Source organism: Microcaecilia unicolor, chromosome 1, assembly GCF_901765095.1.
Source record: "Microcaecilia unicolor chromosome 1, aMicUni1.1, whole genome shotgun sequence".
Taxonomy (NCBI): domain Eukaryota; kingdom Metazoa; phylum Chordata; class Amphibia; order Gymnophiona; family Siphonopidae; genus Microcaecilia; species Microcaecilia unicolor.
In genome coordinates, this window is record NC_044031.1 from 183,499,669 (window position 1) to 183,515,656 (window position 15,988).

At 41.3% G+C, this 15,988-nt stretch overlaps 1 protein-coding gene across 3 annotated transcripts in view; it reads left to right on the plus strand.

Annotated features, from left to right (window-relative positions):
• Window positions 1–15,988, plus strand: part of L3MBTL2 (L3MBTL histone methyl-lysine binding protein 2) — a 121,052-nt gene that overhangs the window by 53,188 nt on the left and 51,876 nt on the right. For all 3 annotated transcript variants that reach the window (XM_030203046.1, XM_030203028.1, XM_030203037.1), the window contains 2 exons: window positions 690–769; window positions 12,225–12,329. In XM_030203046.1, coding sequence (XP_030058906.1) covers window positions 690–769; window positions 12,225–12,329 — 185 coding nt within the window. The remainder of the gene's footprint in view (window positions 1–689; window positions 770–12,224; window positions 12,330–15,988) is intronic.

Below are 15,988 nucleotides of genomic sequence, written 5' to 3' on the forward strand. Positions count from 1 at the left end.
TAGACTTCCCGAGCCTGTACGTCTAGCCCCATCTTTGGCCGTTTTCAAATCCAGGCTAAAAGCCCACCTCTTTAACACTGCTTTTGACTCCTAACCACTACTCACTTGCCCTGTACCCTTTTATTCCCACCTCTTTAATTCCCTTACCTCTTAGTTGTTCTGTCTGTTTGCCTGTCCTATTTAGATTGTGAGCTCTTTGAGCAGGGACTGTCTTTTCATGTATAGTGTACAGCGCTGCGTATGCCTTGTAGCGCTATAGAAGTGATAAGTAGTAGTAGATAGTCCACATACACTTTGTTACAGGAATATTTGTGGGATGTGACTGCATGGTGCCCCTTATAGGGAAAAGCTCAAAGGTGTTGGATCTCTGTCTTCATCTGCTGGCTGACAGGCATAACCAATAAATTCTGGACTGGTCTGGTTGGACGTAAAGAAAGAAAATTAGCAGGTAAGACCAAATTTTTCCTTTTTATGCTGTTACTTCCTTGTCTGCCAAATCAAACAAACTGAATTGCCTTGGTCAGGACTTGGCGATTTTTTAAAAATTTTGTTGTGAGTATATCCTGTGTGCCCATCTGTTATTTTCTTGAGTGAAAAACCTTTTTTTGATATCTCTCCTCCACCTCCCCCCATTCTCTGTTTACTGTGCTTCATAGGTGTGTTGTGGTTTTGTTCTATTTATCCTACAGAAGAGAAGCACAATGATATGTCCAGTCACCCTACCTTCCGCAAAATTTACTGTGACGCTGTACCATATTTCTTCAAGAAGGTACGATGCTGGGAGAGAGAATAATAAGTAGGGTTTAAGATGTGTTGGAAGAGGGACAGGATAGGGGCAAAGTATGGTGGAAATCCTTTGTGCTGTTGTGCTGTGGCATGCTTTTGTTGCATGGGATGGTAAGAATACACATGGTTCCAAGGCTTTTGTGGAGCTGGATGATAAGATGGCATTAAGAAGAGAGAGCGGATAGTCCATAGTAGTTAGGGTTTACCTCCACGGCGACAACTAGACTGTTACACTAGACTCATGGTTTTTAATATGTAAAACAGAACATCTAAAATAGTGTTTCCCAAGTCTGGTCCTGGATTACCCCATGCTAGTCAGGTTTTCAGGATATCCACAATGAATATGTACGAAAGAGATTTGCATATATTGGAGGCAGGGTATGCAAATCAAGTTCATGCATATTCATTGTGGGTATCTTGAAAACCTGACTGGCAAGGGGCAATCTAAGACCGGACTTGGGAAACACTGATCTAAAATATGAAGAGTCAACAATTAGACCAATCACCACCAAAGATTTGAGGTTCAGACAAGGGTGCGCAAGCATCACCAACTGACACTTTCACCTGAGGATTTTGTTTATAGTAAGATGGCTGAACAGCAGAGGTTTTATGAGCTGTCAATAACCAAATGATCTAATTTTTCCAATAGCTTTCATCAGCAACTCATGCCATGATCACTCAACTTCATAAGGGGTTTCTTCTACTAATTTGGTGGTAAAAATTCAGTGTAAAAACTTATGTGAGGGGCAGTCTCTGGTCTCTATCTTATGATGGGGTCTGGACTATGGGCACCACTGAGGGTGCTGCACTCATCGCCTTTGCTGTGAGAGCAGGAAATAGGGATGCACACAGACAAATGTTTGGTTCATTTTCATAAGGTTTGATTTTTTTTTTTCCCCATGATTTTTATACTTTCATTTATTTTTCCACAACATATTTTATTGAATACATAAATGAAAACATACAAAATGCAAGAATAGAACAATGTCTTCCAAACATATCAAACAAGAACACCTGCAAAAAATATTTTAATCAACCTCTCTGCACCCCTCAAACCAACTCCCTCCCAATCCCACCCCGTCCCCCCCTTGACATACTCGACAAACCTCACCCAAGCACCTTAGGGCTCCTTAGGATAACTGGAAACCTCCATATCCCTCATCTCCCCAAAGGAGTCAACCCTGCACTTCTTGAACCAGGTTTGAAAGGTTGGACCATTCATTATCTGTAGGATCAAATACCAGTGTTGTTCAAAGTACTAGATCTAAGTAGAAATAAAAATACATATATATTTTAATACTTAAGTAAAAGTACAGTGAAAAACGCATTAAAATGTACTTAGGTAAAAGTAAAAAAATTATCTCTATATATAAAAGGCAACACCAACGTTCTATGAAGTCTCCAGCCGGAAGTGTGAAGGGGGCGAGATATCCGGTTTCCCTATGAGTGTCTGCCCCGCCCTCTCTGTAACACAGTCAGTGAAAGAAAACAGCAGAGCACGAAATCAAATCGCTGGCGCTGTAACAGTGAAGGACTCAGAGGGGGGAGGGGAGAGAGGCCAGAGGGCAGGGACACACACACTCCCACATGCACACAGAAGAAAACATTGCTAGCCCCCGTTTCATTTGCATCAGAAACGGGGCTTTTTTACTAGTTTCCTAATATAATACTTTTTGAGTAAAAAGTAAAAGTAGCACAACTACAATGAATGCAAATACAAATATTGTTAACATTTTTATCACAACACTTTATTACTCTGCAATTCAATTCACTTTGCCTTTAGTAAAACTACATTTAAAAAAATAACATCATTCATGCGAGTGTGCTTGTGAGTCAGTAATCCAAAACATCTGAATAGGTGTTCAAGTGCACTAACAAGAAGGTGGAGTCTTCAGTCTGATTAAAAATCCCTTTAAATGGTTGCAATGTTACTGATGTCTTCTGACTTGGTCTGCAGGTATTAATCTAGGGAATCTGTCTGAAACACTTGATTTCTGTATAGCACAAAGTATGTTTATTTATTAGGCTTTATTTACCATTTTTTGAAAGCATTCACTTTGTCATCATCTACATTTGAAGTAGTGCTGCCTAATTTATCACTTGCATCTTCATCTTTATTTCATTATTATCATGCTGTTCAATTATAAAAAGAAAGCTTTCACAAAGTTGGAATTGTCATCCATTGTTCTAACAATTTTTTGTGTGATGGCATACTTTTATTTAAATACCTTCAAGAACTGATATAAGAACGTCAAATGTGTGAGAACCCTACAGTCTTAAGTCCAGACAAGCAGACTCTGTAAAGACTCTGTCGATCCAGTACACAGTCACCTCAATGTAAAATTTTCCATGGGATGACCAGTAGTCTTTGTGGTAGAGACATCTGTTCACCAAGAATTGCAACCAGTTTCACCTTCATCTCTTCTTCAAAGTGACCCAACTCATCACTGTTCCGTTTGGCTGGAGACCTGTAACTAGCTCAACAAACATAAGCAACTCCACTGTTCTTCTAGGCTATATTCACCGACAAGCAAAATTTTAAGATGTGATGGTCCACTTTCTGCGTGACGAAGTTTGCAATTTCAAAATCATGTTCCTAGTTTTATTTTGAGAGCACTCCAAAGAGTAAGTAAATGCAGTCAATTGTTTATAATCTTTTGGAGAGAGAGACCCAAAACATTGCACCCAGTTGAGTTCCCTGCACACTGACTTCTCCATCGCAGTCACCACAGAAGCGGCACCACCGTCCCAAACTGAAATAAGCTTCAACTGAGATGCCCAATAATACCACAGCAGATTGGGAACTCCCCAGCTCCACCCCCCCAAGTCAACTGCCTGCCGCATCAATGTTCTAGAGAGTCTGGAAGGTCGCCTCCCCCCCCCCCCCCAAGATAAAAGCAGACACCTCTATTTAAAGACGTAAAATATGTGACTGAGGAAGTAGCCAAGGCAACATTTGTTTTTTGTTTTTCCTTTTTTTTTTAAATTATTTATTAATTTATATAGTTTACACAAGCATAAATCTTGTTACATGTAAATCAGGATACAAAAGAAATCAAATGAGTTATAATCTTGGTATATTAATCAAGAGGAAACATAAAAAGAAATCTTTTGTCCCTTCCTTAGACCACAATAATCAGCTGGGTGGGGTGGAAAGTAAAGATCAGGGAAATCTAAATTAACAAGAAATTAAAAAAAACAGAAGAGGCTTCCCCTCCACCAATATATATTAAAGCCTTCTGATGTCATGTCTTAGTTACTCTTTTCAGGTCTATGAAGGCTTTCAGCTGTTCTGGCATAAAGAAAACATATTTAAGTCCCAAATATTTTACTATACATTTGCATGGGTACGCTAAGAGGGATGTTGCACCCAAAGACCGTGTCTCCTCTCTTAGTTCCAGGAATTTCTTTCTTCTATATTGGGTGACTTTAGTAACGTCTGGAAATATCCACAATTTCTGGCCACAAAAGTTTTGGTGCATATTCTTAGAGTTTCATTACTGCATTAAAGTCCTGCTCAAACACGAATGACACCAAAAGTGTGGCCCTATTAGTTACTTCAGTTAAAGAGTCCTCCAAGATTAAGGAAATATCTTTCAAATCGTCAGCTTTCTCATGTTCCAGGACTTCATGGGTCTCTTCTTTGTATTTTTTTAGGAGTTGTAAAATATCTTATTAACCGGGGGAAGATTTTGAGGTAATATATTCAATATTTCAATCAAGTATTTTTTTAATAATTCCAGAGGAAGAACACAAATTGGTCTAGGAAAGTTTAATATTCTCGTATTTAATCTCTTATTATGGTTTTCTATTTGTTCAATCTTTTGTCTAATATTTGTGTTGCCCTTATCAATCACCGAAATATTTTCTTTCATTTTTAACATATCATTCTGAGAAGTCCGTCCCTGTTTGTTGAATTCTTGTTTCAAATTATCTATTGATTTGGAGAGTTGGTCTACAGTTGTCACCAGATTTGTCATTTGTTGAGTGGACTTAATAACGATTGCTTTTAAGCCTTCCATAGCCTGCCAGAGAACCTCGAGTGTGATCGCCGTGGCAGATTTCGGGATATCCTCCCTACCTCCGATCTTTTCTGCCGATAGTTCTTCTGAGGGAAAACCTCCGCAGGCTCCAAAGTCCACATCTTCCGTGCCTTGTATACCTGCTTTTTCCTCCCGTACTATGGCAGGACACGACGGATTCTCAGGCACCGGAGGGGAGAGTGTAACGACATTTTCCTGAGATGTCGGGTTCCCTTCCCCGATGTCTAGCGTAAGCTCAACTCTGGTCACAGTTGGTGGGCGCCGAAGCGCGAAGCTGTCAAGCGTAAGTTGTTTCAGGGAAGAGGTTAGGGTAGTGGAGGATTTTTCCCTAACATTCCCCTTTCTCGTTGGTATGAGGCATACTTAAAAGCGGAAATATTTGGAACAAACGCCTGGTCAGTCTCGAGAGCCTCGGCGTGTCGGCGCCATCTTGACCACGCCTCCGCCAAGGCAACATTTGAAAAAAGAACAACAAACAGAGCAGAAGATTTATTTTTACCGCAGCTATGCAATCACACTATTTCTTTATCTTCCCTGAGTACCCCTTTTACTCCTTGGTTATCCAGTGGCCCAACCGATTCTTTTGCCAGTTTCTTGCTTTTAATATACCTGAAAAATCTTTTACTATGTATTTTTGCTTCTACCGCTATCTTTCTTTCAAAGTCCTTCTTAGCCTTTCTTATCAGTGCTTTGCATCTGATTTGACATTCCTTATGCCACTTTTTATTATCTTCAGTCAGTTCTTTCTTCCATTTTCTGAATGATTCTCTTTTTGTTCCAATAGCCTCCTTCACCTCTCTTTTTAAGCACGCCGGTTGTCGTTTGGTCTTCTGCCCTCCTTTACTGATACATGGAATATATTTGGCCCGGGCCTCCAGGAGGGTGTTTTTGAACAGCATCCACGCCTGTTGTAGGTTTTTTACCCTATCCTTCGCTCCTCTAAGTTCTTTTTTTACCATTCTTCTCATTTTATCATAGCTCCCTTTTTTGAAGTTAAACACCAACATATTTGACTTCCGTTGTCTACTTTTTTGAAAGCAGATTTCAAAGCTGATCGTATTATGATCACTGTTATCAAGCGGCCCCCGCACCGTGACCTCCCGCACCAGATCATGTGCTCCACAGATGACTAGATCTAAAAATTTTTCCTTCTCTCGTTGGCTCCTGTACCAGCTGCGCCATAAAGCAGTCCTTGATTTCATCAAGGAATTTTACCTCCTTGGCGTGCCCTGATGCTACATTAACCCAGTCTATATTGGGTTAATTGAAATCAATTAATCATGCAACAAATTCTACTGAAAAATCCGTGTATTGAAGGTGTTCTGTTCCATGCAAACATGAAAATGTGGAGAAAAAAAGACTTCAGAAACCATGGAGAAATCTCTTAAAGAAAAAAACTTTTTCAAATGTTCAGAGAAACTCGTCTTCAATCACTAGTCTTCACAAAAAAAACTCCACTCTTCATTCATGAAATACTTGTACAAACACCTTTTACAATACACTAGGGTAGAGGCAATATTTCAATCACATATGTCCGGTGAACAAACTCTCATTTATAACTTAGCTTGAATGATGACGATGCCACTGGTCCACAACACTGCATCCATATTCACAAGCTTATCAATAAGCTTGTGAATATGGATGCAGTGTGTAGCCCTTGAAACAGCCCGATGGTGGCGAAACAGGGTCTCCTGTTGGGCTTTATGGTCATCGAGGATTGTGAAGAGTGTTGTGGACCAGTGGCATCGTCATCATTCAAACTAAGTTATAAATGAGAGTTTGTTCACCGGACATATGTGATTGAAATATTGCCTCTACCCTAGTGTGAAGACTAGTGATTGAAGACGAGTTTCTCTGAACATTTGAAAAAGTTTTTTTCTTTAAGAGATTTCTCCATGGTTTCTGAAGTCTTTTTTTCTCCACATTTTCATGTTTGTATGGAACAGAACACCTTCAATACACGGATTTTTCAGTAGAATTTGTTGCATGATTAACTGATTGATATTGTACTTATTCCTTCATTATATATCAGTGTTAATTGATATCACCCATTATTATAGCGTTGAGCCTCCAAAAGTTATGGCATCCCTCTCCCTCCAAACCTGTAAAGTACACCCAAACAGGCACTTAATCTGAAATTTGGATACTCTCAATGTTAGAATGAAGCACCTGGTTCCAAAGTTGCCGATGGTACCAGATCAAATCAATACCCATAAAATCATCCATGGAGATGCTCCATCATACATGTCAGACCTAATTGACTTACCGGCGCGAAACATCAAAAGTTCATCACGTACCTTCCTAAAACTCCACTACCCTAATTGTAGAGAACTCAAATACAAATCATTACACGCATCTACCTTCACATACCTCTGCACAAAAGCATGGAATAAATTACCGAATACTATAAAAATAACATGTGACTTGACAGCCTTCAGGAAATTATTGAAAATGTACTTGTTCGAAGAAACTTACAATAAGAATCCTCCTTAATGATTTGATTATTCTATATCTAAACCAACCACTTACTGATCCCTCTGAATTGATTATATTAGTCATATTATTATTATTGGTCATTATATTTTATGGCTTTTTATTATGTGTTATGTAAATCATTCTACAGACCTATCTTCCTTATTTCTTACATAGTAATATGTTAAATTAGAACAAACCTCTTACTCTGTTCATAATTATACCTTTTGCAATATAATGTAAGCCACATTGAGCCTGCAAATAGGTGGGAAAATGTGGGGTACAAATGCAGCAAATAAATACAGGTATTTGTGTCCTGTGCGTGGAAATAAAATGAAACGGTCTTTTGCCCCGGATGCTGTAGTACCACACATCTAAGAATTCCATGTCCTTGACCATGTTCAAAAGTTTTTTCCTATGTGAGTGACTCCTCTCTGAGCTCCCTTTAAAGTGATCCATAATAGATATGGAGGGGTAAATTAAAATCCACTGGACAACCCAAAAAAACTCCCCTTGACCCACATTAAGAGCATGCAAATTTACCACAGTGATCTGCTTCCCATATACCCAACCCCAAACAGCCAAAGGATCCCCTATAGACCTTCTCTTTAAGAAAAGGAACCCCTTTACGAATAGAGATCCCCATACTCCCACCCCCCCCCCCCCCCAGAAGGATCTGTGTGAACAGTCACTAAACTCATGAAAATTCAGCAGATGAGCCATCCCACTTTCTAATGTGTTCCTGCAATAAAACCACATCCCATCAAAGTTGTTTCAACTCATGGAGAGCAATACTCTGGACCATTCATACCATTGAAATTCCATGACCCCCCCCCCTGAAACCCATGCAATCCAACTCCAACTCTGACTGACCAAACCCACCACCATTCAGAAGAAGAGAGCTATCACCAGACCAAACCACCCCCCTGTATAAACCTCCAACCCCCCTCATCACACGACCAACCACACATACCAAACCCCTCACACACCCACGGATCACCACCACTAGAAATATAGTGCAACCCATATATACTGCACTCCTAAACAAATGAAAACAGAGTACTAGAAACAAACGCCCATTATCAAATCAAACCCAGTCAGGTCCATGTTAGAGGAGCACTTGCTGCCACTTAAAAGGATCCGCTCGCTCATGAGGTGTTTTCTGCAGGACACTTGCACTGGCAAATCCGAACAGCCAAGAGCTACTGGTTCTTTCCAAGCCTCCACCACAGTATGTACTCTACGGGACTGACCCACAACTGTAATCCATAACCCGAAAGGGTGAAGCCATTTTGTAGGCCAGACTGTTGCAGATATTTGGTCACCTCTCTCAATCCCCTCCGCTTCAGCAAGGTAGCTTTTGCCAGGTCCTGAAACACCAGTATGTTACAGTTATCCCAAAGCACTTTGCCCAATGCTTTTGCCTTCCTCCAGACAGCTTCCTTCATTTATTAAAATATACCACTTTCCTTGCACACAAATTAAAGCGGTTTACATAAAATAATAGTAAAACAGAAAATCAGAAAGGAATGCCAATAAGTAGATAGGAAAGACCTAGCTATTGCAGACAAAATAGACAGAATTCAAACCAAGATAAAATATTTTTAACAAACAGTTACAACCCCCATCTCCCGCTGAAGAAATCAACCTGGTCATGTGCTATAGGCCTGCTGAAAAAAGTATGTTTTTAGAGATGTTTTAAATGAAGAATATGAAGTATCGAGGTGAGGATGTTGTGGTAGACAACAGAGTTGACAGATCTATCTTACCTAAGTGTCTAGACAAAAAGACTTTGTGAATGGGTGTATTGACAGGTATGGCCATATATAGAGTGAAAGTAAGGAAAAAGTGATCAGACCAAGAGACAGGTTGTCATGAAATGCCTAGCCAGCCACCCACCTGGGGTTACCTCGCAGCCACTGAAAAGGTCTTTCCCCAGCACAACTCAGGTCTGCCTGCACCTGCCGCTTGTGCTCTACACTAGCACCCTTCTCCCACTGACTGGGTCCCAACCACCTCTGGGCGAGTCTTCCGCTCTCATAATATCCCCAGTGATTTTCAGGTTACTGGGGCCACATTACCAGTGGTTCCACTGTTCCCAGAAAGCACTCACAGACCCAACACATAAACCACCGGGATTCTTTATCAGTCCAGACAAAGAGGCAATCAAGTGGAAATTGTTTACTGTCTTAAAAATAGAACAATGAACAAAAAATGTGCAATCAGCAAACAATAACAGGTAATTGAAATATGATCAATTATAACACTAACTAAACACTTGTTTACTTTCTAAAAAGTACCTGGGAAGATTAGGACATATAGCTGCTCACAAGTTATCAAATGTAACTGTTTACAGGGCCTTAGCAAAGATCCCTCTCTCTTTTCTTCTGGCTAAGACTGGGGGAAAAAGCCAGTACAATCCAAATGAAAAGAGCTCCTGGGCCAATCAGAGCTCAGTCAACAAGTTTTAAAAGTATACTGCTCACAGTATTGTAGATCACTTCTTCACAGAGTGAAACTAAAAGAGGAAGCACCCACTTTTCTATAACAGCTTTAATATAAAACATGCACCATCTGCTGGCCACTAGAAGAAGTACACTTTAGGAATTAAGGCAGTTTTACAGGCTTAAAACACACTGTTCTGTCGCACAGGTGTAGTGCAAAAGGAAGAAAGACTAAAAGGAGAGTATTGGGGAGAAATAATCAGATCAAGTGAATGACTGGCTATTTGAGTTGAAAATGAAATATGTTGGATCGTACCCAAATCTGAGGTTAGTGAGGATAAATGTGCAGAACGAGGATGCCCCACAGAATCTACATGCATATTAAAATCACCCATAATGAGGAGATTGGGATATTTAGCTGATGCCTCAGCTAAAGTTTGATATACACGTTCCCAGTCCTCTGCCTTCAATGATGGGGAACAGATTAAGAGAAGATAAGTTGTAGGATAAGAAGAAATTGTAGCTAAGAGAAGTTCCAAGTAGGTGAAATTATGAGAGGTAATCTCAGTGATTTGAGCAGTAGCAAGAACTCCCCCACGGTTTGCTACCCGGGAGGAGTAGAGAAGAGTAATCTTGAGGCAAGTTTCAGTAAGTCCAAACAAGTCCAGATGATTGGTAGTCAAGAGGTCCTTAATTAAAGGAGATTTCTTTTTCAAAGAACGACACTTTAATAAGGCACAGGATAGAGACAAGTGGGAAAAAGCAAAAGTAGGAGTGGACTTCTGACGGGGGGAGTAAGTGACGCAAAGAAGGAGCCAGACCCAACGTGAGACTGTGCTCCTCAAATTGACTCCTGTGAGTTAGTCTTGCAAAACTTGCACACAGTCCATATATTTGTCAGTCTTCGGGACACCCTTGAACCTTAAATTGTAGCGCCCCAATCGTTTTTTGTTTCCCCCCCCCCCCCCAAAGGTCCTTATGGGCTGCTTGCAACTCCTGTTCGCTCCTTGCTACTTGTCTGCTTAAATTCAGATCATAGCGAGCTCACCGACTGCTCCACCACATCCAGCTGCTGTTCAGCCTGTTCTCTCATGTTCCCCACCTCTCACACTTCAGAACGGAGCCCTGCCGCAGTTGTCTGGATATCTTTACGAACCACAGCCATGTCCTCCAGTGCCTGAAACCACCGAGCCACATCATGCTGTGTGACATCACCATCTCTAGTCTCTACCACTATGTGGTCATATTCCTCCGAATCCTCTGGCGCCATTTTCCGCCGAGTCGTGGCCTCTGGTGCGACAATCTGCGAGCAATCTCTGCTATCGGCAACGTATTTAAACTTTTTCCAGGTGGACATCACTCCAAACACTTAAAGCAGGTATGTTGGACCACAAATAGCCCTGAGAGAGATGAGATTTAGCTTTTTTTCAACCACAACTCCAGTGTAGGTAGTCTCCAAAATGTCCATGTCCTAGCGATGACATCACTTCCTCATACTTTCATTTATTCATTTTATTCAATAAAAAATGTTTTAATGCACATTAGAACTTTTTCATGTGTGGAAATCAATTGTTTGTGCATTAGTTCATGTGTATTACATTGATTTTTGCATGTACTAAAATTTTTAAGGCGCCTTGACAAACCCAATGTGTGCTAATGAATGCACATTCTACCAGGGCACAAACCCCTTTCTTAATGAAGAAAACAGGCACTGGCAGAGGTTATGCAAGAAAGGTTGTCATTTCTAATCAGATTCTGGAAACCAGTGTGGATAAGGGTAAAGATCTCCACAGCTACATCCATTGACTCTTGAAATGCTTTAGACACCTACGCCTGCACTTCAGTGGGATCTGGGAAAGCTGTCCTGGTCCATCGCCTTCTCACTATGTGTGAGGAAATTTTCAGAAGCTAGTGCAGGTGGCAGGATGATAAAATAAAAGGTTTGGAGAAAAGAAAGGAGCCCTGGGAGAATGAGAGAGAAACAACCACCATGGCTACTTTGAGGTTTCCTTAGCAGCCTGACTTCTTACCACCAGAATGGAAACGGATTATTATTGTGGAAAGAGATGAAAAGAGGAACTATGGAATGAACTGCCCAACCAAGAACAGAGGTTACAGAAGGGTCATGTGGCTTCCAGGAGCACAGCTGGCTTTTTATTCAACCACGTATTGCACTTAGCAAGTGATACCATCAAAAACAGCTGATACTACTACCAAAAACAGCCCATAGTGGCTTCCAAAAATCATGAGTTACAAAATTGATCAAACAGAAAACTTTAAAACAAAATTACAGTATATATTGTGCCCCTTCCCTTCCCTACTCATACCTCACCATACTATTTAGCTTTTCAGGGCTGTGCTGCTATAAGCTAATTGATGCAAAGTTTGGCTGTATCTACAAGGTTTTGTTATAATCAGAATTGCCTATCAGATTATCTGTGTATGTGGGAATATAAAAGATTCTTACCCCATTTTCCAGGTACGTGTGGTGTATCCAAAGGGTGGCTGGTTTGAAGAAGGAATGAAAATGGAGGCTATCGACCCACTGAATATGGGCAACATATGTGTGGCCACTGTGCGTAAGGTAAAAGAGCAGCTGGAAAAGTGGGAGTTGTGAAGTACAAAGAGAACAGTTCTATAAAGGAATGCCTACAATTAACCTATTCTATGAAGGAAAGTAGCTGCCTTCTTTCCATTGTAAAACACTGGCATAACTGGGTATATATGTGTTTCTGTGGTTAGGTGTGAGTACTTGTACCAGCCAGAGCTGATATAAATGCTCATGCCTAAATGCCGTAGATACATGCATAGTGTATAGTTTCCTTAGCATCCTGTCAGATCAGTCCAGACAAACGGGTTGTGTCCATCTGCCAGTGGATAGATTCAGTATCAAAATAGTTCTCAAGTGATTCACCCCTTAAAGGTATCGTGCAGCCTAGAATATTCAGTATTTCTCTGTCTCCCAAACGGATGAGTGGTAGGCTAACCACCCTGCTCCTGACCTGATTTCTAACTAGTTTCAGTTGAACTTTAACTTTTTGGGGTTTTGTGCCCATGAGCCAGTTTTATGCTGAGTCTTAGCTGAATTGGGGGTACCTATGTGGCTTGTTCTCCTGAACCAGCTTCTCAGCTGTGTTTCAGTAGAGCTGGGGGTGCTCTCCTAGGCTTATTCTCCTAACCTAGTTTAATGCCTGAGTTTTAGGTGAATTGGGGATGCCCCCACAGACCACCAACATCTTCCTTGGAATTCAGCCTGCAATTAGTGATCTGTTCTGATGTATTTCAGCTATTTCAATGCTCTACTTTTGTCTGTGTATGTGTTCCTTTTTAAACGCATGCAGAGGGGCACTTTTGAAAGAACGTCCAAGTCAGAATTGGGACATCCTGCTCATAATGTCCAAAAAAAATCCGTCCATCTCTCAGGCATTTTTGAACGGGAAAAACATCTGGAGTTCCTGTTCAAAAATACATGAGAAGGACTTGAAAATGTCCAAAATGAACAGCCATTTTCTAAACTGAAACATCCAAAATATGGACACCAAAAATGGAGGCACAAAAACATCTGTCTGGCATCATTTGTACAAAAATGGCCACACAGATCTCTACAGAGCAGAGGGGCAGCCTAGTAGTCAGTGCTGTCGACTTTAAACAAGGAGACTTTTTACAAATCGCACCCTAATTCCTTTATATGTTATTGTGAGCCCTCCAGGAACAGATACAAACCTGCTATACCTAAAGGTTCAGCACTATGATACCCATCACGCTTGCAGGTGTCTTAGAAATTCAGGTACAGTAGGCATTTCTGTGCGCCAGGAGGGCTCACGTATTTCTACAGAAATAAAGAGTTAAAGTAGGAGTTACACTTGGGTCCTGTTGTTCAAAACCACACTGACCACTAGCCTGTCCTTCACACTTGCTTGCTGCTGTTTTGGGAATGGCCATAATAGCTAAAGCTTTCATAGAGCCTAGTATCTTTCACTTAGTGAGGGGTGAGAGGGGGTCAGTAACCACTGGGAGATAGAAGGGTCATGCCTTCATCTCTCCAGTAGTCAGCTGCTCAATCAGGGCTCCTTTTTTGTATCTTGGACTTGATTGGAACAGTTCTGTGTAAAAATGACATTCTTTTTCGACTTGAATGTGTTCGCTGAAAAAGTCCTAATTTTAGGCCCGCCCAGGACAAACCCACCCCCTTGCTATTTGGATGAACTGCAGTGTAAAACATTCAAATTCTGCCTATTGAAAATCACAATTTAGATGTTTGCACCAGATGGCCTTTTTTTTTTACCATTTTTAGATGTCCATCTGCCTTGAAAATGAGACTACAGGTATCAACTGTTTGAGTTACTGATAGGAATCATGATCTTCCAATTTTTTTAAGCTAGTACTTTTCTGTCACTCTTTTTAAGTAGCTTTCTCTGTGATTCTTTAGCTTTTTGTTTATAGCTACTCCTGTTTATATGCTGCTTTGAATTTCTGCAGTGTAAGCCATACTGTAAGTTTTTTTTTCCTGCCAGAATTCTCTTCCTGTTTGTCAGCTTGTGTTTGTTTTTTCAGTGTTTTTGTATCTAATTATGCTGCCTGATTTTCCTGGCTGTTTGACTTACTGCAGGCAAGTCTCGACATTTATTAGCTCTTCTCTCATGTTTAAAAGAAAAGAAAGAAAAAAGCAAGCATTAAGGGCCAGATTCTATATAAGGTGCCTAAAGAATTTGCGCAGTAAACATTTCCAGCTAAGCGTATTCTATAAGCAGCACTTAGGTTTAGGCAGGGAATATAGAATACGCTTAGTTGATATCCCAGCGCCTAAAACTATGCATTTACACCAGTGAAAATGTGGTGTAAATCCCAGCGTGTAGATTTACTTGCACTGGGCCATATTCTATAACTACGTGTGTAAATTTTGGAATGCCCACAAAATGCCCATTTCCCTGCCCCTGAACATGCCCATTTTGGACTGCGCGCATTAGAACTTGGGCACAGTTCATTGCAGAATACACTTAATGAGTGGTGTGTGTAAATTCTAATTATTGCCAATTAGTGCTCATTATTGCTTGTTAGGTGCTATTAACACTGATTAGCTTGTTAAACCAATTTAAGTTATGTGCATTGTTATGGAATACACTTAGATTTCAGTGTGGAACACTAGCAGGCTCATTTTCGAAAGAGAATGACGCCCATCTTCACAAATCACAAGATGGGCGTCCTTCTCACAGGGTCGCCCAAATCGGTATAATCGAAAGCCGATTTTCGGCATCCCCAACTGCTTTGCGTCGCGGGGACGACCAAAGTTCACGGGGGTGTAGTGAAGGCGGGACTTTGGCGTGCCTAACACATGGGCATCCTCGACCCATAATGGAAAAAAAAGGGCGTCCCTGACGAGCACTTGGACGACTTTACCTGGTCCTGTTTTTCTTACGACCAAGGCACAAAAAGGTGCCCGAACTGACCAGATGACCACTGGAGAGAATCAGGGATCACCTCCCCTTACTCACCCAGTGGTCACTAACACCCTCCCACCCTCAAAAAAGAACTTTAAAAATATTTTGTGCCAGCCTCAAATGTCATACTCAGGTCAATCACAGCAGTATGCAGGTCCCTGGAGCAGTTTTAGTGGGTGCAGTGCACTTCAGGCAGGCAGACCCAGGCCCATCCCCCACTACCTGTTACACTTGTGGTGGTAAATGTGAGCCCTCCGAAACCCACTATACCCACATCTAGATGCCCCCCTTCACCCCTAAGGGCTATGGTAGTGGTGTCCAGTTGTGGGTAGTGAGTTTTAGGGGGTTGGGGGGCTCAGCACAAGGTTAGGGAGCTATGTACCTGGGAGCAATTTCTGAAGTCCACTGCAGTGCCCCCTAGGGTGCCCAGTTGGTGTCCTGGCATGTCAGGGGGACCAGTGAGAACGCTGGCTCCTCCCACGACCAAAGGGCTTGCATTTGGTCATTTCTGAAATGGGCGTCCTTAGTTTCCATTATCGCCGAAAATCAGAAACGACCAAGTCTAGGGACATCCTAAATGTCAAGATTTGGGCGTCCCCGACCGTATTATCAAAACGAAAGATGGATGCCCATCTTGTTTCGAAAATACGGCCCTCCGGGACGTTTTGCGAGGACGTCCTCAGCAAAACTTGGGCGTCCCTATCAATTATGCCCCTCTATATGCGCTATATAGAATCCGGCTGTAATTGCGTTTTCCTAAGTCTTTCTTTTATTCTTACAAGTATGAATCTGGAGGTATGCTAAT